Source organism: Lolium rigidum, chromosome 5 (assembly GCF_022539505.1).
Source record: "Lolium rigidum isolate FL_2022 chromosome 5, APGP_CSIRO_Lrig_0.1, whole genome shotgun sequence".
NCBI lineage: Eukaryota > Viridiplantae > Streptophyta > Magnoliopsida > Poales > Poaceae > Lolium > Lolium rigidum.
Genome location: NC_061512.1, coordinates 17,879,523 through 17,905,408, shown reverse-complemented (window position 1 = coordinate 17,905,408; position 25,886 = coordinate 17,879,523). Strand labels below are relative to the sequence as shown.

The window sequence follows — 25,886 nt, the reverse complement described above, 5'->3', positions numbered from 1 at the left end:
TCTTCTCCGGCCGGCCATGGTGGCGAGGGGAGAGGGTATGGAGGTGTTGTGTCAGTTGGGAAAGCTTGGTGGCAGCAGGGAGAAGGGAAGCTGCTGCAGCGGAAGCTACCAAGCGTCGGCGAGCTGCGTCGCCGCTATCTTTGGCCGAGGGGGCCGCTCCGCGTCCCTGGAGCTCTTGCTCCAGATCTTTGTTCTGGAGTTCACCAGCGTTGGCCATGGCTAGCCGGCGCTATCTTCGGCGTTCTGAGCCACTCCAAGCCGGCTTCTTCGTCGGCTGTCTTTCCTCTGCGTGAGGATTTATCTCGACCCCGCTCCAGGAAGCAACGCCATCGACGCCCCAAGTGGCAAAGTCCCCGACGGCGACAATGGTGCCTGAAGTTGGAGGTCTCACTCCGGCGGCGGCGACTGAGGACTTGATCGCGTTTCTGCATCTTTTTTCAGGGTCCTGGTTGTAATATTCAAGGCCTGCTTTTCATCTTCTTTTTCTTAGAGGGCCTGCTTGTAAAATGTACCGACCGCTTTGACTAATGAAACTTCCTGACCCTTCGGGGTCTCTCCTGTTCAAAAAAAAAAAATACTTGCTTGTTCTTTTATCATGTGCATGCATGGCGATGTGGAGAAAATATGGACTCCGATATACAGAGCAAAAGGTTTCCGCATCGAGAGAGATGTTGCGTGCGTGCCAACGGTCCGGTTGACATCTACCATTGATGAAAGTATCCAACGACTAGAAACTTGTTTGCTCCATGCTCTACAATGCTCTAAAATACTACTTCCGGTTTGCGATTTATGGTTTTTTTTTCTAAATAAAACAGCTATAATTCAGCGCGCGGTAATAATTTCGAAAGTACAAAAACTCATTCATGTATGTCCGCAAAACCGTGACTTCAAAACATTTAGAATTTCACTTTGATAAAAAAAAACATGTACATTAAAATATAAGAAGATACTGTGTTTATTTTGTATTGTTCAAGTTCATACCTTCCGGAACTTTGTGATATCTCCTCCAACAGACCAGAATCTACGTAAAAGTTCTGAAACATGCTGATATTTAAACTTAAATTATAAAATTTCTGATTCTTATGAAAATGTAATTTGCTACCGTATCAGTGACCAGATCTTCATTAGCTTGGTCAAAGTAAGAAGTAACATCTATTTTCCTCCATACATTTCGGATTCCAGATGCGCCAAAACAAAGATATAGTCATTTAGATTTTCACGCCTTGCGCTGTCGAAAGATATACGCCATTATACCAGGCGAAGCTGACGCTGACCGGGGCGAACGAGGCAGTCGATTTAGACCACAAGCAAGGAGACGGCCGTGTCAGCAAGGTCCCAATCCATCGGAGACGGCATTCATTAGGCGAAGCAGACCGGAGAAACCTGACGTGGAGATTACTGTGATCGTGATCGAGACTACTCAGCAGAAGCCCATCACAGACCCAGTTTCAAACCAAGACGATGATACCACCGTACAATGTAGCTTCTGACCCACCCATCCAGATGATACCACAGCACAATGTTGCTTCTCGAATATGAAAAAGGCTGCATCCTTTTTTTCCATGACAGACCAGTAAAAGTATGCGTGAAATGACGTGTAAAACCGTTCTACAAAAAAAGGTCGATGGTGGCTGACGTTTGAAGTACATCAATTCATTTTGCTTCAGGAAATCAGGGAGGCTGCTAGGACTATGGACATGGAGCAAACCAGGGCTGAAACGAAAGTGACGCTAGATACGAATCCCGCGTGCGCTTCGTCTCCGCAGGGTACACGCCACACGGCTTTCTCCAAAGGTGCGGCGTCGAGATTCTGGACCACCCATATGCAGGAACCGGGATGGGCTTCCTTTTTCCTGTAACGGACGAGTAGGTCCGGGCTGCGGAACTCAACAGTAGCATAACCGCTGGTATCCAGAGGCTGCAAACATTGGAGATGAACATGAATCAATGCTCATATCTGAAATAGGACTAGATGGCAGAATCTTAAAGGGATAATGAATACTGATTCGCTAAGACCATATGAAGAATATACTGGCAAAAAAGCAAATAATTCAGAGCCACCTTTTTTACAAACCCTGCAATTATTTATGCTGATTCTATATATGAGAAGTCAAACATGATAAGATAAAAAAAGGAGTCCATTTGGAATCTAAAACTACAAGCCCAACAGCAAGTTATAACATGGAAATGAGGGTGGGGTCAGTGAACGTTGCTACAAAAGTTGGCTTTCTTCATTATTCTCTTGTTATTTCCTATAACGTCCACCAGTTTTTCCAACGTACTTAAGAGCATTTCAGGTGCAAGATTCCGTTACATATCTAAAGTTGGTGTTTCCTAGAAAATTAAACCAAATACACTCCTATTGCTTTCCTCTTCACCATAAGCATTGCACTGTCCCTTGTTTCACTCAATCTCTTGATACCAATCTTTGTAAAATATTCTAAAATCATGTGAAATTTAGGTAGCCAGAGATCCACAGTCCGGGAAAATATTGAACCCAACCTACAGAGATGGAAGCGTAAACGCACAAATATACGATGAACAGTGATTTCACGCAACTTAATTATTAGCATTCAGTTTAAGGTATGTGTTTCTGATTTCCTAGTCTCTTTTTTCTCAAACACACGCCAAAGCGCGTGTCTTTGTTGTATATTAGAAGAAACCGCAAAGAAAGCGGGCAGAACAACAGCGTAGCCAAGCTACCAACCAAAAAGAACAGAAAAGAAAGGACAACTAAAGCAAACAAAGAACAACCAAAAAAGAAAGAGAAAGACTCAAGGCTAACATTTGTTAGCCTGGCATGCTCTAGTTTAACATGCCATCTGGGGGCCTGGAGTGCAGGGGTAGGCGACGAAGTGCCTTAGCACCAGCTTACATCCATAGCTTTGCTTCCTCAAGAATGGAAACGACCAAATCCAACCTGTTGGGGGTAAGTTCCTTGAAAACCACCTCATTCCTAGTCTTCCATAGCCGCCAGATGGTGAGCAAGATAAGTGATTTGACACCTTTTTGCAAGGTAGGGATAGCACCGGCGGCGGCTGAAGCGAACCAGGTGTTAAAATTCTTATCAGCCCGGGGCATGCAGCTTAGCAGGTTCAGCTTGGACAGAAAGTTGTGCCAGATTTGTTGGGAGAAAGAACATTGGACAAGCAGATGTCGTGCCAGATTTCCTAGTCTCTTGATTGACTGTACACTGCAGACCTTTTCTTGCCATGGTTCAGTTCATCAGAATTTTTAGTTTATCCAGATATCCATCTCCCACACTGTTCACTAGCTTAAATATTCTTCTGGAAATTATAGGAACGTTTAATGGTAGTATGCTCAGGAGTTGATCCATAACATTACCATAAATACAAGGACACAAGTGAGATGTGACCCGAGACAAAACTAAACAGAAATTACAAAATTTGCAAGATTTTTTGCAGATCTACACTCAATATTATTTGTTAGATGTTCTGCAAAAACCGAGCTAAGCATGTATTATATGCAAGTATTGACATCAAGCCGCTAACCTGACCTAGAATAAGTGTTTCCTATGTTATCAGGATGCACTTTTTTAGTCTCCATTGGGGCAGTTATAATATACATCTAACCACCAAACCGTTGTTGAATATTCAAAGACACATAATGACATAACTCATTTTCTCAAATTGACAAAGCAAACATGAGTGCTATCTATCTTCTTGAACACTTTCCATATAATAAGCCTGTGACAGACCGCATGAACAAAAGAAATAAAGTTGATAGTTTGTTACCACACATAGTTTATTACAAAATTATAAACTTACCGGGTATCTAGCGTGGAGAGGAAGCTCTACTACAAGGTTACAGTCCCTTGACTTGCTTGGCTTGAGATCAAAATGAATCTCGACAGCTGACCGGTTGGACAGAGCCGAGGGTAGTTCAAGATTCGTGTCTCCAAAAACCCCAACATCAAGGAAAACTGCAACAATGTAAAAGGAAATTAACATAATGTAAACGAGTAGTGATATAGTTAAATGGCCAGATCAGAGTTTGGTTTCACCTTTCCGCTCAACAAAATGTTGAAGCTCAAACGGGTCAGCAAATACCCCACTGGGGAGCTTTTCAATTATCACTAGATTGGCATCATAGTCATCAAAGAATTTTAACATAGCATCTTTGCAGTTACCAAATTTGACAGAATAGACTAAACGGCGGTGGGAACCTTCACCAACCAGTTGTCTGTGCACTTCTGAAACCATAGGCACATCAAGGTCATCAGTAAGTCCTTTACACAAGTCAGCAGTATCAGACACTTCAGTTAAGTCACGGTGTTCGGCAAGCTGTCCCGTCAAGGCGTCAAGATATGTGTCGGCAATGTACGTCCTAGAGCAAGGCATACAATTGACAGCCTTCTGGCTGCTGCCTGCCTGTCCAGAATCAGAAATTAAAACTTGCGGACAGAATATCAAACAAATAGTAGGAATAAAGCATACCAAAAATTCAAAGGAGCACCTAAAAGTATGTCATATCCAGATGTGTGAACAATTTTGTGTAGAACAAGTGAAAACAAGGTACACCGATTTAATTACCACCAGAACACTGAGCTCACCAGATTGAACAAGGTATTCTACTCCCTCCATCCCATGAAAGTTGTAATTGATTTGTCCAAATTTGGATGTATCTAGACACTAAAAACATATATAGATACATTCAAATTTTGACAAATCTCAGACAACTTTGGTGGGACGGAGGGAGTAAATATGGAACGGCAGCACAAATCCTACAAAGTATTATCATTACACTGGATGGCAGAAAAAATAGCCTCTATGAATTAAATTCACCAACGATTTTCCTGCATTCTATCTGAACTACCGTAGCATGGAAGCAGCAACAACTACGAACCTTCTTCTCAAGGCACGCATCGTACGGGTCCAAGCGAAATCCAATCCACCCCGACGCACCTGCTCAGGAACTGAAGACGCAACGGAGACCCAAGCGGCGGCGACGAATGCCACGGCAAGCATGCACGGCGCGCTCCTCACGGCCATGGCCTCCAACAGCGGGGCGCCCGGTCTCCACTCGCCACTTCGCCGTTGGTTGGCCGGCAGTGGAACCGCGAAGCCGCGGCTTGTGTAGTCGCCGGAGAGATGCGCCGCCCGTGGTCGGCTTGGTGTGGCCGGCGGCACTCCCGCCCTTCTTCCGCTCGCTCACTCTGGACGAACAGGGGGATTTGATCTGATCGATCGATTCGGTCCAGCGAGAAAGTTGAGATAATTTGCAAGAATGCCAGAGGGGTATTTAGGTCATTTCACGTGGTTTTTTAAGCTGAAAATATCAAAGTCTCAACCCAAACGCGTTGTCTGTTCGAGCTTTCGACAGTAATAAATTTTTTTGGTGCAACATTTTGTGTTACAAAATAAACAGACAAACAGAGCGGATCTGAACACACATCTAATGACATCAATTTTGTATTAACCACGTATAAGATCAGTGATCTTGATGAACCAAAGTACATCTATTCCTGAAATGCTTGTTCACAATACAACAAATATCTTTATCGCGGTTGATAAATATTAAACGCTGCTTTTGCCACAACTTATTCCAAATTACTGCTTGTAACTTGTAAGATATGTGTTTGCCAAAAAAGACCCTTGTATCAAGACCTGCATGCCACATATTATTATTTCACAACAGTTGTAGCATATCTGTATCAGAAGACTTACACGTGTTATTATTTCACAAAGCAACACGAAATCTTACAAATAGCTGTACGGACTACCTTTCCTTCTCCTCTTAATTTACTGTAAATTAATCTTAACCTGTATGATGTATCTAACTTTTAACCAATGGGCAATAGCCTCCAATATATGCAGCCATCTTCACGAACCGAGAATGTCCTTTGCTTTACTTGAATGATGATCTGTAAGGGAAAAAAATCCCCGTAATATTGATCAAGGATGCTCTTCAATAACTAGATTATCATCTTACTTACACTTTTCTCAGCGTCCAACGCTTCATTCAAAGCCTCCTATTCGACCAAAGTAACGGAACTTGCTGTCTAAATTTAGTAGTCAAATCTACATGGGAAGGACAGTACATATGTATCCACAAAGGATGTGCTCGGTACTTGATCAGGCCATTTTTATTTGTTGGAATCTGGGAAAGAAAGAAATGCAATAGTCGAGATTCAACTAACAATCCCATGTTCTTCCATAAACATGGCTGGAGAACACTTGCAAAGTTCTTGCAGGCATCACATTTTGTATGAAAAAGAACTTTATAGTGGAATTTGTGGTATGGCTGGTCTTCATGCATAGCAAACTGCATAGAAGAAACACTAGCATTAATTATTTGATCTAATTAAAGCATGGTAGAATGTAGCCAGTTTTTTAAAATTTCAAAAACGGTATTTTGAAGTTCAAGAAAAAATCTGGATGTAGTCAATGATGTGTCCTACAAGCATGCAAAAATTCAAATTTCAACACAACATACCTTGTTTTCTTGGCTACACAAAAATGATAAAATCTGATATATTTTGGGGGTTTGAAAATATGTACTGTTCACTATACTCACATCCACTTGTCATTTTTATGTAGCCTAGAATACAAAGTATTTCCCATTGAGATTTTGCATGGTTGTAGTACACATCATTGACTACAGCCAGTTTTTTTATAAGAACTTCTCGAAACTTTGAAATCAAGTTTTTGATATTTTTACGAGTTCATTGCGCCACGCTCACTTTTATACCTCATACTCAGATGTGGGCTTATTGCAAGCAAAGCATCTGCAGCCTGAGGTGCCAAACTACATCCATACAACTAAGAAAACGCCCATGGCCAACTGGATTTTTGCATCCAGCACAAGCCCTACACGAGTCAGAAACAGCTAAGAATAAACAGAAGCATAAAATGGTAGATTCTAATAATCAAATCAGGGCTGGCCACCAAAACTACTAAACATCAACATCAAAGCCTTTTTCTGAAGCAAGTTGGGGCAGGCTGCCACCAAAACTACTGAGTTTTCTTATTTGAACCGGAAAAAAAGGACAGCAAATTTGCATTAGTGGTATCGAGCTAATCATTCTTTGACAGAAAAATGACTGCTGGTATCCTATGTGAAGCCTAACCATTCTGCGTTTCATGGAACCTGCAAGCTTGTAGAAATACAAATTACTGACCCTCCTTATGACTTCAGATTTCCTTTTCTCTTTATGACATATTTTTCACCATTTAAGGGCGAGCTGATCATCCAACTACTACTTATATCTGCATTGGATTTTCAGATGAAATTGACGGGGTGGCACTAGTTTTGCAACAAAAAATAGTGATTGAGAAACATTACTATTTTGATAAAAATAGTTGCATCAATCATTTCAGAACTTCATAGCGGCACTTTTGTGTTTCAAAAGAGGGACCAGGACATGGAATGCAGCAGGAGAACACACATACATCTTTGTAGCATTACGCAAATATAACATGTGTTGAAAATAACCAAACAACTTATGGTTTTTGCAATCAAAATATGTTACAATTGAAGCATCAAATAAACCATAGGATCCAGTACGCACCTGTATCCATTTGAGGGGAAGAGAAATTGCTTGGGTATAACCAATGGCATTCCCCTTATTAGGATCTTCCTCCGTGTCCTCTCATCATATGCACCCTACAGCAATCATGACAAGCAACTTGAACGACCATACTTCTATATCAGGTAAATGCATCCTAGAGGTCCTGAATAATCATGTAGAACCAAATGTTACTGGTAGGTGTTTTAACTTCAACTGAATGATGTGTTTGTGCTTCTTGTTAAATAGGTAGATTATATGAAAAGAAAGGACTAGTTACAATAGAAACTAGAAAGGATAAATGATTAAGTCTGCATATGGGAACATAATGACGTAAATGAGAAGAAGCTAACTTTGATGTGAGCACGTGAATTGCCTTCATGCCAGTTGCCATCATAGTGTTCCCTCGAAACTTTGTTTACTGACCCTCTAAATAATTTATCTAACGAGCTCATGATCTTGAGCTTATCTTAAGATCAAATTGATTTTCTGCAATTAGAAAAGATGGTGAATTCAGAAACAGATCCTGTAGACCAGCACACTGACATATATTAACTTGTGTAGCAGATACATATCTTGAGTTCAGCAACACAAGGTTGGCATTTCCGCAATATCATATGATCTACATTAAACAGAGGTGATCAGACGAGCCACACCATAGTAATCAGTTTAAGTCTGAATTCCCATGAGGAAGTTTTCTTATGCAAAATAACTCGTGGGTACAATTACCAAGGTTCTTGCTGGTCCATGGAGCGGGCAGACCCTAGTGGATAGGGGGTTTGGGATAACAACTTAGCGAAGGGAAGGACAAAATAGCAAGAAAAACAAACCAAATGCAGAAAAGCAACTCTGTTTCAGTTGCATTTAAACATACCTCAAGACCTCTTTCAATTCAGCTAAGCATTAGGACCACACAGTGATCACTAGCAAATGGCAACCAGATTATCCAGTGAGATCCCTAAGCAATTTGTAACATACATGAGATCACACAAGCTACACTGCTGCACCTCCAGGTCGCCGCTCCACTTCATAGGGAACATCAGCAGGAGAACGACTCGGCCTAATTACAGGAATGACACGAGAAATTCATAGCATACGTGAGATCACACAAGGTACCATTCAAACCCAGAAAGAGACCAGCGAAGGTAAATTTATGGCATCTTCTTCTTAGTTCAAATGAATGGCTGCAAAAGAAGCAGCAGCCTTACAGAAGGATTGATTGCCACAGTGACAAAATCATTAGTAGTCAACAGGCAACAACCAGGAACCTACTTGACAGAATATGAGTATCGATATAGTACATCATATATTAGCCAAAAGAAAATGAGAGAAAATGGCATCTGGATAAAACAAGCCATCTAGACCAAACCACCTCTGCCTGCATCACTCACATGATTCTTCCCAGTCTTCCACTTCGAAGTCTGGCTGCAGCTTGGGCACTGCTTGCCCAGCGCTCTGTGCTGCACTGGACCCAGCACCAACGCGAGGAACAGAAGTGCTGGAGGATCCAGCATCAGTGCGAGGAAGCGGCTTGCGCTTGTCATTTGGCCCAGAGCTTGTAGCAGAAGGAGACTCCAGAGCATTCCATCTGTTCGTACCCATGACCTGACCAGGAATGTCAGCATGCCTCCACACTGACCCTGGAGCTTGACCAAGCACACTTGTCCCTGGAGAATGACCAAGCACTGTCCAGTCTCCAGATGGGTCAGACTCAGAGGCACCAGCCTTCTTCCATGGATTTGCACTTGTCTTTGCAGCCGATACTCCGTCCCTCTGTGCTCCAACCCACACATTGCCTGATGATGAAGCTTGAGTGGTGCTGCTTGGGCAAAACATTGCAGCACCCTGGTAAGCAGATCCATAGTCTAGCCGCCTCAGCGCTGTCGCGGCTCTAGCTGGATCACTGAAGACCGCCAAGGCATTCTTGTCATTCAGCCAAACCAATTCACACTCCCCACCAAACCTCAGGACTAGAGAGCTAACGTTAGCTTCCCTTGGCAGGTCCAGCATTGCAATAACAAGCCTCGGATCCATGTCCACAATGGGATCAAAGTAAGGATGGGAAGCTGAGACAGGGATACCAGCCTTGGAGCCCAGAACACGAGCAGGTGCCTTCGACTTGGGTGTGACATGAATGGTAACAAAACGCTTGGGCTCCCAACCAGCCGCCTGAACAGACAGCTTCCACCTATCTGCAATGAGCCTGACAGCATCCCTCTTATCCTTCGTCATGTGACAGAAGACATGGACCTTGATGTTGCTTGAGGAATTTCCTCTTGTTTTCCCAAGCACAAGAAATTTGCACCTCTCTTCTATGGCCAGCACCCACTTTGGCTCACGACGGAAAAGATCAGAAAGCAACTCCGACGCATTTGAGTTCTCACCGAAATGCAACGCATCCAGATTGGGCGGTGTAATATCAAAAGCATCAGCAAGGACCCTTTTCCTCTCCACTTTTGCACACTCCTCGTCACAGCAAAATTTCCTCTGCCCAAGAGGTACCCTCTTCCCATTTGATTCCACTGGTTGGAGAGGCATCGGCAGCTGCTGTATGATGGAAATATCAAACATATTATCACCATTGTAGGATCCACCAGCACTGCAGGGCACAGTTGAAGCGATACGGCCACAAGAACATGTGATAGACACACGGACTTCACATCTCACGTCTGGGCAAGGTGATGATGGGTGGCATGGGCTATTGCAAGTGTGCTTGCACTCCTTCCTTGGTACACCACATAACTGTCCACATGAAACTTTGCTGCCAGAGCTTGAACTAGCATCTCCATTTGCAGGCGGTGGATCACAAGGCGAAGGATGGCAAGTCCTGGCGCAAGCATGCAGTCCACACTGACGGTTCTTTCCACAGGGCTGGTTGCATCTGATATCCTTTGAACCACAAGGGATGTTCCTTAACATCACATGCCCCCCAGTGCATTCTCTCATCACTGGCACAACACAAGGTGGGCAGTCCCCAAAATGGCATTGATGCGAAGCTGGATGCCCACAAGGCTGAGGGACCATGCACTGGTGTGGGCATGATGGAGTTGGTGTGCCGCAAGGCTGTGGCGGCGGAATAGATGTCCTGCCACAGGCACAACTGAGATCATTGAATATGGTCTCACGGCAAGGATCACAGTGACCGCTGTGGCAGAGATGCTGGCAGCCATGCTGCCCACAACGGAGCCTCTTGCCACATGGTATCTGGCAGAAATGGGGATCCAGGTTGTCACCTTCATGCTGAGCAAACGGCTTCGACATTGGGCAACACCACTCGCTGCACCTGTGCCTCCCGCAGTTCTTCTTGCGGCCACAAGGCTTGTTGCAACGGAACTCTTCCATCGACAGCATGTAGCACTCCACCATCCTACTTGATGAGCCACAGCGGCACCTCTGCTCGACGCGCGCCAAGCATGGTGGACACTTCCCCTCGTGACATGTAACCTTGCACCTATGAACCCCGCACGGCAACTTCTTGTCGCAGACCTTGTCACAGGTGGGGATCGGGTCCAAACAGCTCGCCCTCTTCTCCTGCAGCCCCGACTTGCCACAATGGCACGTGGTGACCTTCCCTGGCACAAGCTCGCACTCCCCGCACGGCCCCGGGTGGCAAACGTCCTGGCAGCGATGATTGCCACACGCCAAACCGTTGCCGCAAACCTCACTGCAAGAGAACACCCCATCCTTCTCCGACAGCTTCCCCTTCACCGCCATCTCGCCGCACAGCAAGGTGTCTGTTTTCTTACCACAGAAGCACTGCGCGGAGAAGTTAACCTGGCAGTCCCCGCAAGGCCCGGTGTGGCAGACCTTCTCGCAGCGGTGCCTCCCGCAGGGGAGCAACCGCTGGCACTGCTGCCCACATGTAACAGGAGTGCTCCGGTCCGCGCACCGCCGCACGATGGACTGTTTGCCGCATGGGCACGGCCGCTCCGGCGCGAACGCCTTGCAGGGTGGGCATGGCCCAGGGTGGCACTGCAGGACGCAGACGTGCGGGCACCTGGTGGCATCGTCGTCGTCGGGGGAGGCGGCCTTGGCAGCGGTCCCGAGGGGCTTGGAGCAGGGCTCGCCGCAGGAATGCGGGGTGAGGAAGTGGTCGCTGGGGGGGTCGCGGCGGCGGCCGCAGAAGCAGGTGTAGGCGATGTCGCGCGCGGGGACGTCGTGCACGGACTGGCACCCGGGGCAGCGCCAGGCGGCGGACGGGTCGGAGGCGCCGGAGACGGAGGCCGGGGCGCGCGCCCACTTGCGGATGCAGGGGAGGTGGAAGATGGAGAAGCAGCTCCCGCAGGACCAGACGGGGGCGGACCGCCGCACCATGTCGTAGCAGATCATGCACTCCACCGTCCCCCGCGCCAGCTTGTCCTGGATCTCCTGCACCAGCTGCGGCACCGCCGCTGGAGGAGCGGGGGCGGGGGCATCTGCCGGCGCAGGGGCACTCGTGTTCACGGGCGGAGGTCCGCCCCGGGTGCGGCGGTGGCTGCTGCTGCTGTTGGTGTGGTTGGACGGAGGCCTCTCCTGCGGCGGGGTTTGGCGGAGGTTGTTGTTGGGGTTGGGGTTGGGGTTCGGGCGGCGCTGGCGTCGGCGGTTCGGACGCGCGTCGGAGCCCGGGTTGGGGAGGGGCAGTATGGGGGCGGTGTTGTCATGTTGGGGGGCGACATATGTTGGGATCGGATGGTGGTCGGCGGCGGCGGAGGCAGTAGGGGCGGCGGCGGATCGGGGGCGCCATACGCCACGGGAGGAGGAGGCGGCGGGGTTGCCGCGGCGTCGATCGGTGGAGGGCTGCATGCGGCGGCGGCGGTGCGGGAGGGGAAACCCTAGGGTTGGTGTGTCCTCCGTCGGGTAGTAGTTGAGGAGGAGGCGGCGGCGCGCCGGCGACTGGTGGTGATCTGTTTCGGGGAAGAGATGTGCGGTCGGGTTTGGGCTAGGCGCTAGTCGGTCCACGTCCTGACGTCACTGCGTCTGTGTACCCAGAGAGAGCGTGTTCCAACGTGTACTCTTTTTTTATGTGTACTCCTTCCAAAGTAAAATCTATCACTGTCTTACATAATTTTATGTGACATATGGAATAAAGATAACATTAAGAGCATCTCCACCGGCGGCCCCTAAATCGTCGCCGGCAGAGGCACCGGCACCTCCGTTTGGATGATGTCAGCATTACATCCTCTATTTCGGAGAGTTGTTTTCACACCGGCGCCCCCAAACCGGCGGCCCCGATAGATGTTTTGAATTAAAATCACTAATAAATGCATAGAAAATCAAATAAGAAGAATAAGCATTTTATTCCACAAACTAATACATATAGGGAACGAGGTTTACACGAAGATATAGTTCAGAACATGGTTTTCCACAAACTAATACATAGTTTGAACCATGGTTGACACAAATATAAAACATTGCAAAAAAAAAAACTAAACCTAACTAGGCCGGTCATCGCAGGTTTCGTGTGTTCGCTACCAAGAAAGAACACTCGAGAGCACACCCAGTCACCCCAAACTGGAAAATCCAGCTGGCGAGGGTGCCCCTATTGGTTCTTTCGAGGAAGAACATCCAAAAACATGCGTGCCGATATTCGCTGCGAAGAAACAACACTCAATCGTCGTCCTCGTCGGCACTGTCGTCGTGGTAGTGGCGGCGGTAGCGCGTCTCGTGGAACACCTTAACCCTCATGTCCCTCTCGCCAAAGTAGGAGAACACGAGCACGAAGACGGCTTCGAGGTGGTGGTAGCGCGCAAACTTCTCCCAGGCGATGTGGAGGCACATCTTGTCGCGCGCGTCGTAGATCACGTCCACAATCCACCGGCACCAGCCGCAGTCAGCCTCCCGCAGATGCAGTGAGCCCGGGCGCTCGTCGTCGGCGACGAAGTCCGCGAAGGTGTCTGGCGGCGTCTGGATGCCGTGTGGGTCGCCGTTGAGGACGACGACAAACTCGAACAGCACGGCCCCCTCCTCGTCCATGTCCGACGATGAAGACGACGACGTCGCAGCGACGGCGTGCATGGAGCTCTGCCGCGGCCACGGCCGCGACCTCGGCCTCGACCAAACATGGCGTTGTATTTTCAGATGGTGACGGCTAGGGTTGGGGAGAGGGGCGCTAGGGTTTGTGTGTGAGAGGGACGATGAGAGGTGGCCCTTCTTATAGGCCGGAGGGAGGCGAGGGAGCGGTGAAGCTCATTAACGCCGGCAAAAAGAGCAAGGCGTGCGCGACGGGACGGTTCGCTGCGCGTCTGCGGAAACTGCACACCGCCGTTGCGCCCCAATAACTTCCGTTGCGAGGTAGGCGATGGTTAGGTTAAAATTGAAAGAGCCGCTGACGCGTCGGTCCCGCCACTCCCTGCTGGCGTCGATTTTTGGGATTTGTGGCTGACAGGCGGCTCCCGCACCCAAAATTTTCAGCCTCGCGAGGCGCTGGCGCACCCGATTCGCGCCCTTGGCGAAGTGGTCAGCACGGGGTTGCCGGCGATTCTATTGGGCTCGAAAATTGGCCGGCACCGTTTGGGGTGCGCCAGTGAGAGCCCATTTTCGCTCCCATCCCCCAAATCGCTATCGGGGGCGCCGGTGGAGATACTCTAAGAGCAACATTAGTCATGCTCAAATAAGGATAAATATTGTAGACTTTTGATCCACTGCCACATCTCTACAGCCCATGGTCTTAAGATGTCATTAAGTAATTAGATAGAACAAAGCTTTATCCATGATGTTATCGTGACCCCAGAAGGATCTTAGGTCCTATATTCTACTAACACTTCTGTTACTGGATTTTGATCTAGAGGTTGAAGCACCAATCATACCCTCTCATTACCTTGATTTATCCTTGAAACTTGGGTACCTCGCAAGTCTTTAGATCGAGACAAGAGATGATAAACAAGAGAAAAATCATATTCGAACTCGACAAAATATTTACATGTTAAAAGATGCACATAGATGTTGTTAGGCTTCACCCAAGCTCGCAACCTATATGGACTACTCACTCATAACAAGATCAAAGATCATAAATATTGCAAAGATAGATTCAATATAAATATTAAATAGTCTTACAAATATTACCAATCATGAAGATCGAGATTAAAAGTAAATGGACTATGGCTATGGAGGCGGGGAAATGGATGTGGATATGGTGATGGTAGCGGCTCGGCGATGGATCTTCTCCCCATATGTGATGTGGTGGTGGCGATTGCGGCTCTCCCTTGTAACATCTGGGGATCAAATTATATAGGGGTTCCTTCACGGAAGTTGTTAGGGTTGATTTGGTCGAGGCGGTGACGGAAATATGGGCGGGCTCTGACCGTATATATCACTCCTCCTTAAACCTTCTGGAGGTCTCCTTCGCGAGGCCTTTGACTTGGGAGTATTGGAAACTCGTAATTTTTCATTAATTCATCCAAATTTCAATGTAAGTGTATATTCCTGAAAGGAAAACAATTAAAGAGAAGATTTTCACATCGCGATGGTAATTAGTCATTAATGACAAAGACAGAGAGATAGTTTATCATTTCTTCACAAATATGAGATTTAAACATGAAGTATGCTGGATTATGCAACTATCATTCTTCCTTAGTGTGCACCACCAAGAAAGTTCTCCGTTATGAGGCAGGCCGTGACGATCGGGTGTCATACATATCTGCGTTTGCACACGGTGGGTGTAAGCCACCTTGCACAACGAATACACTCAGGTAAATTCGGCGAGCCTATCATGTACATATACGGCTTTCGAAACACAATAGATCGAAAGATCAAGCATGAGTCACATGAGTGATGTGATCGACATTTCGATGTCCACCTTTGGAACTATGCCATCGGCCCTGACGATCGGGGGTGGTGTAGTGAATGAGGGTCGTGTAATCACTAAAACATTCTTAGGGATGATAGTTTTGGTGGAGTTCTTTTATAATTTGATTATAACCTGAACTCACATATTATGAACTTAGTCTTAATTTCTTTGCAAATATCTTTGTTCAATTTTTTGTGCGTAATAAGGAACTTAAAATGTTGGGTCCAACTTCACAGAATGGTACCAACGCCTGAGGGATATCCTCATTAAAAACGACTTGCTCGACGTGATACAAGAACCATTAGGAGATGAAGCCAAGAACTCCACGAGTGAGGATTATAGTGATGATTTTTAGATAAAAAGCCCTCGGCCCAACGTTAAATTAATAACGCTCTCAACAATACAAGATGTTGAACCCACCTAACAAGGTAGATCTGCACACATACAAAGAAGAAAAAGGCCACCCGAGGAAGCTACAGTCAGAAACGCGAACAACCGACGGGACTATTACAGAGACTACGAAGAGGAAGAGCAAACGCAAGGCAGGATACATTATCAGACCGATGCCCAAACTAGCACGGGCAAGCCGACAACCACCGCAACACTCGCAGATGCAAACAGAGGACGGCCGCCACCAGGAATCGTCCAACAGAACTCCCGAACCGGCGAACCACACCAAGGGAGAGCCAAGCGAGAAACATCGCGGGTGCAAAACACGAAGAAAGCTTTGCCGATGAGGGTAGGCAGAAGAGGTGGACCTCGACCACCCAAACAACAGAGAGCCGCACAGCGTGAGAACTCTAAGATGGCATCTTCAAGAAGATCACGACGTAGAAAAGCCGCTACCATCCGATCCGGAGATCTTGGGTTTTCACCCGGAGTACGTGGAGGGACCGAGCGCTGCCACAACGATGCCTCCAAGAAGGGTACGCCATCGGCGGACGCCGCCACCACGGCCCAAAGGGCTAGGGTTTCCCCCGGCGCACACTCTACCTTCGGCGCAGGGTAGCAGTGGTCGCCACAACAACCATCGTACCACACACCACGCGGCTCACCGGCACCACGCCGCCCACATAGCCATGGAAACCACACCCACCAGCCAACGAGGCTCCCACCGTCCAGGGCTGCCGCCCTGGCAAAACCAAACTGCGCGCACCGAAGAACGAGAGAGGAGACGAGAGAACTCCGCCGCGAGGTCCCCGGATACCGGCGAGGCTACGGGAGGGGTTCCCTTTCCAGATCGACAACCAGGTGCCCCCATGGCTGCTGACATCACTAGATCTGGGGCAGAGGAGTATGGGCTCAACATGGGCCCGGGCCCCTGCATCGGCCCGACCTCGAGGCGGCGGACAGCCGCACTGCCCACTCCCCACCAGGATCCTGTCCAAGTCGTTGCAGCATCGCCAGCGAACGTCCGGGCCGCGCCAGCCCTTACGACACAGCACCCCAGGCCACCTCCCCGAACCAAATCGAGCGCCAGCACGCGTCGCCCGCCATCATCGCCGCACCCAAGAGCGCAGGCACCGCCGCGCGCATGCCAAAGACACGCAGCCACCACACCACCGCGCCCTCACGTCCAGCACCGCGCCCCCGCCAACTGCACCGGCCCGCGCCGCCACCGCCTAGCGAGGGGGAGAAGAGGTCCTGCTGCCGCCGGCGCCCCTGGGACTTTGCCCGACGATTCCCTCTGGTGGCGGCGAGCGAGGGAGGGAGAGGGACGAGGGGGAGGGGGGGGAGCGGGCAGGACGAACGAGTCTCACCTAATTCAACATCTTTCAGAATGGACACCTCAAAGTTTGGTCGATGGTTCAAGATACTGCTCATCCACTGCAATATGACACAATAATATTTCAAAATTAATTCATTTTCAAATTAATGTAACAGTTTCTTGCCTCCATGAAGAGAATTTTCGTGAACAGTTTTGTGGCAGCGTTTCTCCAGCGGCGAGGAGCTCAGTAGGGGAGCAAGCTGATCTTCATCCTTTGCGGATTGTAATAGATGAAATTTGAGTAGATACGAAAAGTATCCAGATGTCAGAAATATAACAATGACTTGTAACACATGGTCCTGCACCATTCAGCTGATAGAACTATTGCAAGTAGTAACTTTTAAACTAGAAAAAACCACAATTTGATCTATGAAGTTGTTCCGGATGTGCGTTTTGGTCACGAACTTGGAAATCGTGAATTATGGGTCACGAAGTTGCCCGGTGCGAGTATTTTGGTCACTCGCCGGTGACCGTTAATTTGCTAACGGTGGCCCTTTTTTGCAAATTTCCACCTAAATTTTTGTTTTTCCAACTTTCTAGTCCTTGGTTTGACTTTTAGGGGGCAATTTGCAAAAAAGTAATTGGCCACGTCAGCAAACTAATATTGGCTTTGACGGAATAACCAAAACGCTCGGGCGGGGCAACTACTTGACATACAATTCACGATTTGCAAGTTCGTAACCAAAGCGCACATCCGGAGCAACTTCATAGACCAAATTGGAGATATTCTCTTTAAACAATAATAACACTCCTAGAGATAATAAACAAGCCAAACCTGGCTGTAAATCTTTTCATCAGGTAGGTACTCAACTACAAAGTTCTTAACCAACAAAGGATGATCTTTTAGTCAGCTTTCTAGACCGATTGTTGCTAAGAAACTCTTCAATCCAACATGGCATATTGGCATGTACGAAAAAGAAGACATATAATCACTTTCTGTTCATTAGTTATATATAATCCCATACAAGTAATTTCATATGGCTTCAACTTTCCATATATTCAAAGTATATTCCTAAGACTTCAACCTTCAATTTCACTTTGATTCAGGGAGGTAGCGAGGCGTAGGGTAACCACCTGGGCCAAGTTGTTCTGATTGGATTTTCTTTTTTTGTGGCTAAGTGTCCTGATCAAACTGTGAGAGGCATAGGAGCTGCGAGGCTGCTCCAGTGCTACCGGTTCGGCAGCCTTTTGTTGTTGGAAAGATGTTTGGCCTGCACGATGATTATGTTCTAGCTGATTATTTCCTGGGACTAGCAGAACCATTATTGGTTTCTATATACACATATGAAGAAAAACGTTTTACACTCTGATGGCACTGGCCTAGATTTCAACCAATCCAAATATCCCTACAGCCTGTCAACACCCGAATTTTTAAGTCCGGATGCCTTATTACATCATACATCGCAATCCCAGAAAGATTGTTTTTGCGAGACATAATAGTAAGTAGTTCAGAGTCATCATTTATTACAACACATAGAGTCTTACAACAAGGGATCACATGATCCAATATTACACAAATAGATTGTTCAACATCACAAATAAGTAGCGGAAGCGTAGTAGTAGTGGACTATCTATTCCACAGGCAACGCTTGACGTTAGAAGACGATCCTAGTTATCATAGACGTCCTGTTGTCCGTCATCCTGATACTGTTGCTCCTCTTTAAAATCTGGCATTTGAATAGCCAGGGCAAAGCCATGAATACTTTAAAGTACTCGCAAACTAATACTAAGGTAAAACATATGAAGTGTAGTAAGGGGTGCTAAGCTCTAGGTTTATTTGCATAAAGCCAAGTTTTAGTTTAGTAAACATTTAGTAAAGCTTTATCATATGCTAGACTAACCTCAAGTGGGAACATTAGTGTCATTCCCACAACTCATTATGATTCACCATAATATCACCTTTCATTTCTTAGGATCAAAACATTTCTAATGATAACGGAGATAGTATGGCCTTTCCAATCGTCCGTAACCGTGGACACGGCTATTCGAATAGGTTTAACACTCTGCAGAGGTTGTACTCTTGTGCCACAACTTTTGATTACATCCGTCGAGGATAACCCCGAATCATCGTAACACGGTACGCGGATCATCAACCATAACCTTTCACTTATATATGCTAGTATGAGCACCTCTCCCCATGAGCTTGGCCTCCCGGTGAAAACCGCAGTCAACCCGGGAACTGCACAGGGCTTGGGCCGTACATTCACCTCATATTAACATCATTCCACACTTAACGGAGGCAGCCTCGGCGTAACCCCTATGATGTTTGTTTAGAGGGAACCCATACTAAAATACACAAGTTTCTAGTTAAGCCCTACCCATAATCAGGTATTGTGGGGGTACTTGTATAATTGGAAGGGTATCGCATTCAGACCCAATCATCAGTTTTATCAAAAATCACCATCTTCTCTTGTTCACATCCACCTTCACTTTTACTTTCTTTCAAAGTCATTTCACTTCACCATGTTCCCATCTAGAGTAGTCAATTTTAATTGATTAGCACTAGCAACTATATGAGGGGTGCTAATTAGCTTGAGTTGTGCTAATCTATTCCAAGTATTGTTCTACTCTAGACCAAGTGAATCATAAATCAAAAAGTACTTTGAAATAAATAAGCAAAATAGAAGTAAGTAAAAACATGGGATAGGTAATACATAAAAGTAAAGTGTGATGGTGCCTTTGCTCTTGTAGAGCTAAGCACTTGTGTTTAGCAAGGGTTAGCTTGCCTTGAGCTGAGTAGTTATCGAAGTTCTCTTCTTCTTCCTAAGAGTAGACCTCCTCCTCTTGGTACTCCTCGTTACTAGCGTCTATATACGAATACGAGGTATAAATACTAAACCAACTCACATACTAAACTAGAAACACTCAAAAGAGTTCACACTCTAGTCCTATTATCAATCAAACATGGCATGGTGAGTTATTTGATGAATTCTTATTTAGGAGAAAGTAATTTCCTCTCATTATTCCTATTTCTTAAATTTGGTATGTAGATCCTTAGAGAAATTCATTTCTTCTCATTACATCTTATTAAGATTTAATCTCTTCATATAATAATAAGGTATGAAATATAGGTTGACCCAAAGTCAACATTTCATATCTATTATATGTGAGTATAATTTAATTGAAGTGCTACACTTCACATAGTTTTAAAACTTAACATTTAAATGAATTAAAATCACTAAGTAATAATTCACAAGGGTTCATTAGCCTAAGTCATTCCCCCTGGTTATATCACTTAGGATCAAGATTTAAATGAGAGAGTAGCTCTCATAGTATTTGTTAAATTTGAATTCCAAGTTGAATTGTTCTAGAATTGACTACATAGCTATTTTATTTGATCTAGTCCATGATCATACAAATAACATGTCTATATTATTGCATAATCAATTAGAGGACATCATTTGTGATTTATTAGAATTGGAATCAATTCAAAATCTATTCTGGTTAAATTTTAAATAAAGTTTGAATGTTCAAAAGTCCCTGTCTTGTCTTTTTTATCGAATTAATTCTACTACGAAATTGGAGGTGGGGCCAGTGGCATGAGCTAGATAATTTCATTGGCTTTTCAACGGTATAAAATTTGCTAGATTTGGTTTGGTAGATTTTAATCTATTCAAATTTGAAGTTGACATCAGTAAGCATTTGTATTTAAACTAATTAACGAATTTTGAACTAACTGGGCCGCGCGGGAAAACTAGGTGGGCTCAAAGATTTAAACACGGCCCAAGGCCAGCCCAGCCACGGTCCAGTGCCGCGTGGGCTGCCTGACAGGGGGTCCCGCCTGTCAGCGGCTTTTAAACTCCGAAGCGGTACGTGACAATAGAAGACCGTTGGATTAGAACGAGATCCGAGGGCCGTGGTTCGTCGTCGTCTCCGACGAGAACCCGACGGTGTGGCGGCGGCGGTAGGGGGTGGGAGAGCCTACCGGGCCGTTGCGGGAGTACGGCGGTGTGCGTGGGGAAGGTGTAGTAGATGAGGAAGAGCTTGGGTGCGGCGGCGGCGCTCGGGGAGGCTCCAATCGAGGCAGGGCTTCCGCGGGCTCCGGCGGACCTCAGCTCCCAATTGCTGCTGCTCCGGCGAGGTGGTGCTCAATTGAGGTGGGGAGAGTGTTCAGTGAAGGGAGAGGAGCAGATGGTGTGAAGGAGTTGTGGGCTGAGGAGCTCTATTTATAGCGGGCGATGGTGGCCGGGAGGTGCTGCGAGGGCGCGTCGACGGCGTGGCCTCTCCGTCGATCGAAAGGGCAAGGTGAGGACGGCATCTTGTAGGCGTCGTCCTGGCGATGCTCGAGGACTAGGCTGGCGCGGCGAGAGGACGGCTGGATGGCTCGGGCGTGTGTGATGATCATCACGGTACTGCGGTACCTCGCCGGCGAGGACGACGGTGACAAGGCTTCGCGCGTGCTTGAGCATGTCTAGCGGCTAGAGGGCGCGGAGTAGCTACTCAACGCCGCGGTAGGGATGCGAGGAGGAGGACGGTCGCGCTCGAGTGCGTGGCGTCTGGCGCGGCCAGTGCGCGGTGAGCGCGTGCACGGGCGTGTACCGGCATGGTTTTGGACGCGGGCGTTCCGGCCAATGGGGTGCGTTGGCGATCGATCGAGCGGTACTGGCGTGATCCTTGTGCTCCAGAGATGCTCGAAGACAAGAGGAAGAGTTGAGAGGGAGGCCAGAGAGAGGGATGCCCAAAGGTGGCCGGGGTACATGACATGGCATTGTTTTAGGGTTTCTCTTCCTCCTCCTCTCACTTTAATCGACCAAGACAAGTACTGGGATGAAGCAGGGGTTGTAAGAGAGTGCAATGATCAAAGATTAAAGGGGTTTAGTGAAGAATCCAGAGGATAAAAGGGTGTAGCTCAATTTGGAAATGATGCCTGCCACCTGTTCGACACAATGGCCGCAAGAGAATTTTATTTAAATTTTGAAATTCTTTTTGGTGAATCTCTTTTATATAATTAGAGTGAAGTATTGGTGGTGGTGGTACTCATTTTGGAATTGATTTGCAAAATGTCAAAAGTGACATGATCTTCACTTTATTTCAGCATCCCTACTTGTCACTTTTATTCTGGTCAACCTAGTCAACTCTAGCCATGGTGGTCAACATCAAAGTTACTCACCTTGACATGGTCTTGGATGACATGGCTTTGGTTGACCAAGTTTAGTTCAAGAAAAGAGAAAACCAGAGGGGTAAAGTAGTGAAGATAATATTTTTGTGACAAGTGACCATTATCATATGTATGTGAGAATTTCGAATTTCTTGTGTTTGATTCTTGATCCAATGATGCAATTGTGTTAGTTTATCATATTGAAGTATTTTAGAAGCAAGGGAGCAAGCAATTATGGCCTTGGTTGAGGATTTGCAATTTTGCATATTGTGTATGTAAGTGAAAAATGGGTTTTTCCCATTTTCTCCAATTCCCCTCAAATTAGGGTTTGATGATCTTGGTTAGGGTTCACAATAGCAATGGTTAAACATACTAACACTCATCATGGCAATTGCACAAAAGAATTTTACTCAAAGGCATGAATCTATATGTGGCACTATATGCATATAAAAAGTTTTTGTTAATTGCAAATTTTGTCTTTGGGGAAATTCTCTCTCTTGTTTATTATTGTTGAAACTTGGGATGTTACAAACCCTTCCCCCTTACAAAAGATCTCGTCCCGAGATCTTAAAGAAAAACTAGGTACTAAAGAGATCTGGGTACTCAGTCCTCATAAAGTCTTCTCTCTCCCAAGTGGCTTCCTCTTCGGTGTGGTTACTCCATTGGATCTTCAGAAACTTGATACTTCGGGTACGGGTGGTTCTGAAGGCTTCTTCCGAGGATGCGAATAGGTACTTCGCGGTATGTCAGATCTGAGTTGATATCCACAGCTCGATGGTCGATGTTCTTGAAAACCTCGGTCTTCTCAGGTACCTCTAAACACTTCCGGAGTAGCGAGATGTGAAACACATTGTGCACCGCTGACATTTCTTCCGGTAACTCCAGCTGATAGGATACTTCTCCTCGGCGGCTCAGGACCTTGAAAGGTCCTACATATCGGGGTGCGAGCTTTCCTCTAAGCTGGAATCTCTGCATTCCTTTAAGGGGGGACACTTTGAGATACACGAAATCTCCGATCTCGAAGGTCATCTCTCGGCGTCTCTTGTCGGCGTAGCTCTTCTGTCTTGATTGGGCTGTCTTGAGGTACTCGCGGATCTTGTGAACCTTCTCTTCGGCTTCTCGGAGAATATCTGGTCCAAAGACTTGACTCTCTCCTACTTCCGACCAATTCAGAGGGGTACGGCACTTCCTTCCGTACGGTGCTTCAAAGGGGGCCATCCGCAAGGCTGGCTTGATAGCTGTTGTTGTACGAGAATTCTGCGTACGGCAAGCGGTCTTCCCACTTAGATCCATACTCTAACACACATGCTCTCAACATATCTTCTAGTATTTGGTTGACTCGTTCGATCTGTCCATCCGTCCGTGGGTGATAGGCGGTGCTGAAATTCAGACGAGTTCCGAGTCCTTCATGTACTTTCTGCCAGAATCCGGAGGTGAATTGGGATCCTCTGTCGGATACTATCGACTTCGGGGTTCCGTGCAGGCTGACTATCCTTGAGATATATAACTCTGCGAGTCTCGGTCCTTGATAGGTGGTCTTGACGGGGATGAAGTGGGCGACTTTGGTTAGTACTGTCGACCACTACCCGGATGGAATCATTTCCTTTACTAGACTTGGGCGGTCCGGTGATGAAGTCCATTCCTACGGAATCCCACTTCCACTCGGGAATGCTGTAGGGGTTGCAACGAGTCTGCGGGGCGTTGGTGTTCGGCTTTGACTCTTTGACGGATGTCACACTTGGCGATGTAGCTTCCAATTTCTCTCTTCATTCCATGCCACCGAATTGTTCCTTCAAATCCTGGTACATCTTGGTACCTCCGGGGTGAATGGAGTAAAGGGTGTCATGAGCTTCTTTCAGAATGACTTGCTTCAACTCCGAATCTGACGGCACACAAAGGCGTCCGTTGTACCATAGCACTCCTTCTTCATCAACAGTGAATCCCGGTGCTTTTCCTGCAGCTATTTGGCTCTTAATCCCGTCAATGCTTGCATTTCCCTTCTGGGCTTCCTTGATTTGACTAATCTAGGTGGGTTGAAGTTCAATGCTTGCGAGAAAACCTTCACTCACTAACTCCATTCTAAATTGTTCAAACTCTTGAAACGAGGCTAGGTTGCTCTTCTGCGATCATTGAGTTTAAGCGGCACGGCAGATCTACTCAAAGCATCCGCTACCACATTGGCCTTGCCGGGGTGGTAGTGAATCTCCATATCGTAATCCTTGATTAACTCTAACCATCTTCTTTGCCTCATGTTCAGCTCCTTCTGAGTGAAGATATACTTCAAACTCTTGTGATCTGAATAGATCTCGCATCGATTACCCATGAGGTAATGACGCCACACTTTCAGTGCTAACACCACGGCTGCTAGCTCTAAGTCATGGGTTGGATAGTTCTGTTCATGCTGCTTCAGTTGCCTTGATAGGTAAGATATCACTTTCCCTTCTTGCATCAACACACATCCAAGACCAATCTTGGAGGCATCACAATACACATCGAATGGTTTGGTGATGTCCGGCATGATTAGTATTGGGGCTGAAGTCAGTCTGCTCTTGAGCTGTTGGAAACTCTCTTCACACTTGTCCGTCCATTCGAACTTCTTATCCTTCTTCAACAATTGAGTCATTGGTCTGGCTATGCTTGAGAATCCTTCAACGAATCGGCGGTAGTATCCCGCCAATCCGAGAAATGCACGGACTTCGGTCTGGGTGGTTGGGGCTTTCCATTCTTCAACAGTCTTGATCTTTGAGGGGTCAACGGCAATTCCTCCGGCGGACAATATGTGTCCCAAGAATCCTACTTCCTTCAACCAAAATTCGCATTTGCTGAACTTGGCGTACGGCTGATGCTCCCGAAGGGTATCTAAGACCACTTCCAAGTGATGCTCATGCTCTTCTTCAGATTTGGAGTAGATAAGGATGTCGTCGATGAAAACAACGACAAACTTATCCAGGAAGTTCATGAAGACCTTATTCATGAGATTCATGAAATAAGCGGGGGCATTGGTCAATCCAAATGACATGACATTGTACTCATACAATCCATATCTAGTGGTGAAAGCAGTTTTGGGGATATCGGTGGCACGAATCTTCAGTTGATGGTAACCAGTCCTCAAATCAATCTTCGAGAACACTTTGGCACCGGTCAGTTGGTCAAACAAATCTTCTATCTTTGGCAAGGGATATTTGTTCTTGATGGTGACATCGTTAAGTTTACGATAATCCGTACATAAACGATTTGCACCATCCTTCTTATCCACAAACAAAACTGGTGATCTCCAAGGTGATGCACTTGGCCTAATCAGACCCTTGAACAGCATATCATCCAGTTGCTTCTTCAGTTCCACTAACTCTGCCGGGTTCATACTATAGGCTCTCTGGGCTATAGGTCCGGTTCCGGGGATTAACTCAATGATAAACTCGATATCCCGATCTGGGGGCATACCGGGTAGATCATCAGGAAACACATCGGGGTATCGACAAACGACCCTGATCTGATCCAAGGTGGGTTTAGCTAGACTTTGGTTGTAGGTAAATTTTCTGGGCAATCTTTCAGAGATGTGTTCGACTATTATTCCGGTGCTACTCGTCATGGTGATGGCCTTCTTGGCACAATCAATCAGTCCATGATGTTTCGCCATCCAGTCCATTCCGAGGACTACTTCCAAACCTTTGGCTCCCAGAACAATCAAATTTGCATAGAATTCTATTTCATGTATTCTGATTGGCAC

General features: G+C 46.6%; 2 protein-coding genes and 1 long non-coding RNA gene across 6 annotated transcripts; all 3 read right to left on the bottom strand.

Annotated features, from left to right (window-relative positions):
* Positions 1-1,536: 1,536 nt before the first annotated feature.
* On the bottom strand, positions 1,537-5,089 carry LOC124653588 (phosphatidylinositol-glycan biosynthesis class X protein-like). Of its 4 annotated transcripts, none has more exons than XM_047192651.1 (4): positions 4,926-5,089; positions 4,025-4,391; positions 3,789-3,943; positions 1,537-1,918 (listed from the first exon to the last, which is right to left on the bottom strand). In XM_047192651.1, the coding sequence occupies exons 1-4, from the start codon at positions 5,010-5,012 to the stop codon at positions 1,664-1,666; spliced, it is 864 nt and encodes a 287-aa protein (XP_047048607.1). In that variant the 5' UTR covers positions 5,013-5,089; the 3' UTR covers positions 1,537-1,663. The 4 variants fall into 4 exon arrangements, with proteins under 4 accessions (XP_047048607.1, XP_047048608.1, XP_047048609.1 ...); XM_047192652.1 differs by having other exon boundaries at positions 4,867-4,961; XM_047192653.1 differs by lacking the exon at positions 4,926-5,089 and adding an exon at positions 4,477-4,546.
* Positions 5,090-6,091: 1,002 nt separating this feature from the next.
* Positions 6,092-8,139, bottom strand: LOC124651690. The gene is made up of 3 exons (XR_006987480.1): positions 7,882-8,139; positions 7,532-7,626; positions 6,092-6,285 (listed from the first exon to the last, which is right to left on the bottom strand). It is a non-coding gene; the product is annotated as an uncharacterized LOC124651690 (long non-coding RNA).
* Positions 8,140-8,662: 523 nt separating this feature from the next.
* Positions 8,663-12,408, bottom strand: LOC124653808 (NF-X1-type zinc finger protein NFXL1-like). The gene has a single exon (XM_047192874.1). It carries the CDS (start codon positions 12,308-12,310, stop codon positions 8,912-8,914), a length of 3,399 nt encoding a protein of 1,132 aa, XP_047048830.1. The 5' UTR covers positions 12,311-12,408; the 3' UTR covers positions 8,663-8,911.
* Between the last annotated feature and the right edge of the window lie 13,478 nt (positions 12,409-25,886).

What these genes read in the sequence shown, in the direction of transcription:
- LOC124653588 (XM_047192651.1), bottom strand. Translation starts at nt 5,012, where the DNA reads ATGGCCGTGAGGAGCGCGCCGTGCATGCTTGCCGTGGCATTCGTCGCC. An exon ending in ACATTTTGTTGAGCGGAAAG is followed by an intron (nt 3,944 to 4,024) that starts GTGAAACCAAAC and finishes ACATTGTTGCAG; the next exon opens with TTTTCCTTGATGTTGGGGTT. An exon ending in CTCTCCACGCTAGATACCCG is followed by an intron (nt 1,919 to 3,788) that starts GTAAGTTTATAA and finishes CAATGTTTGCAG; the next exon opens with CCTCTGGATACCAGCGGTTA.
- LOC124653808 (XM_047192874.1), bottom strand. Translation starts at nt 12,310, where the DNA reads ATGCAGCCCTCCACCGATCGACGCCGCGGCAACCCCGCCGCCTCCTCC.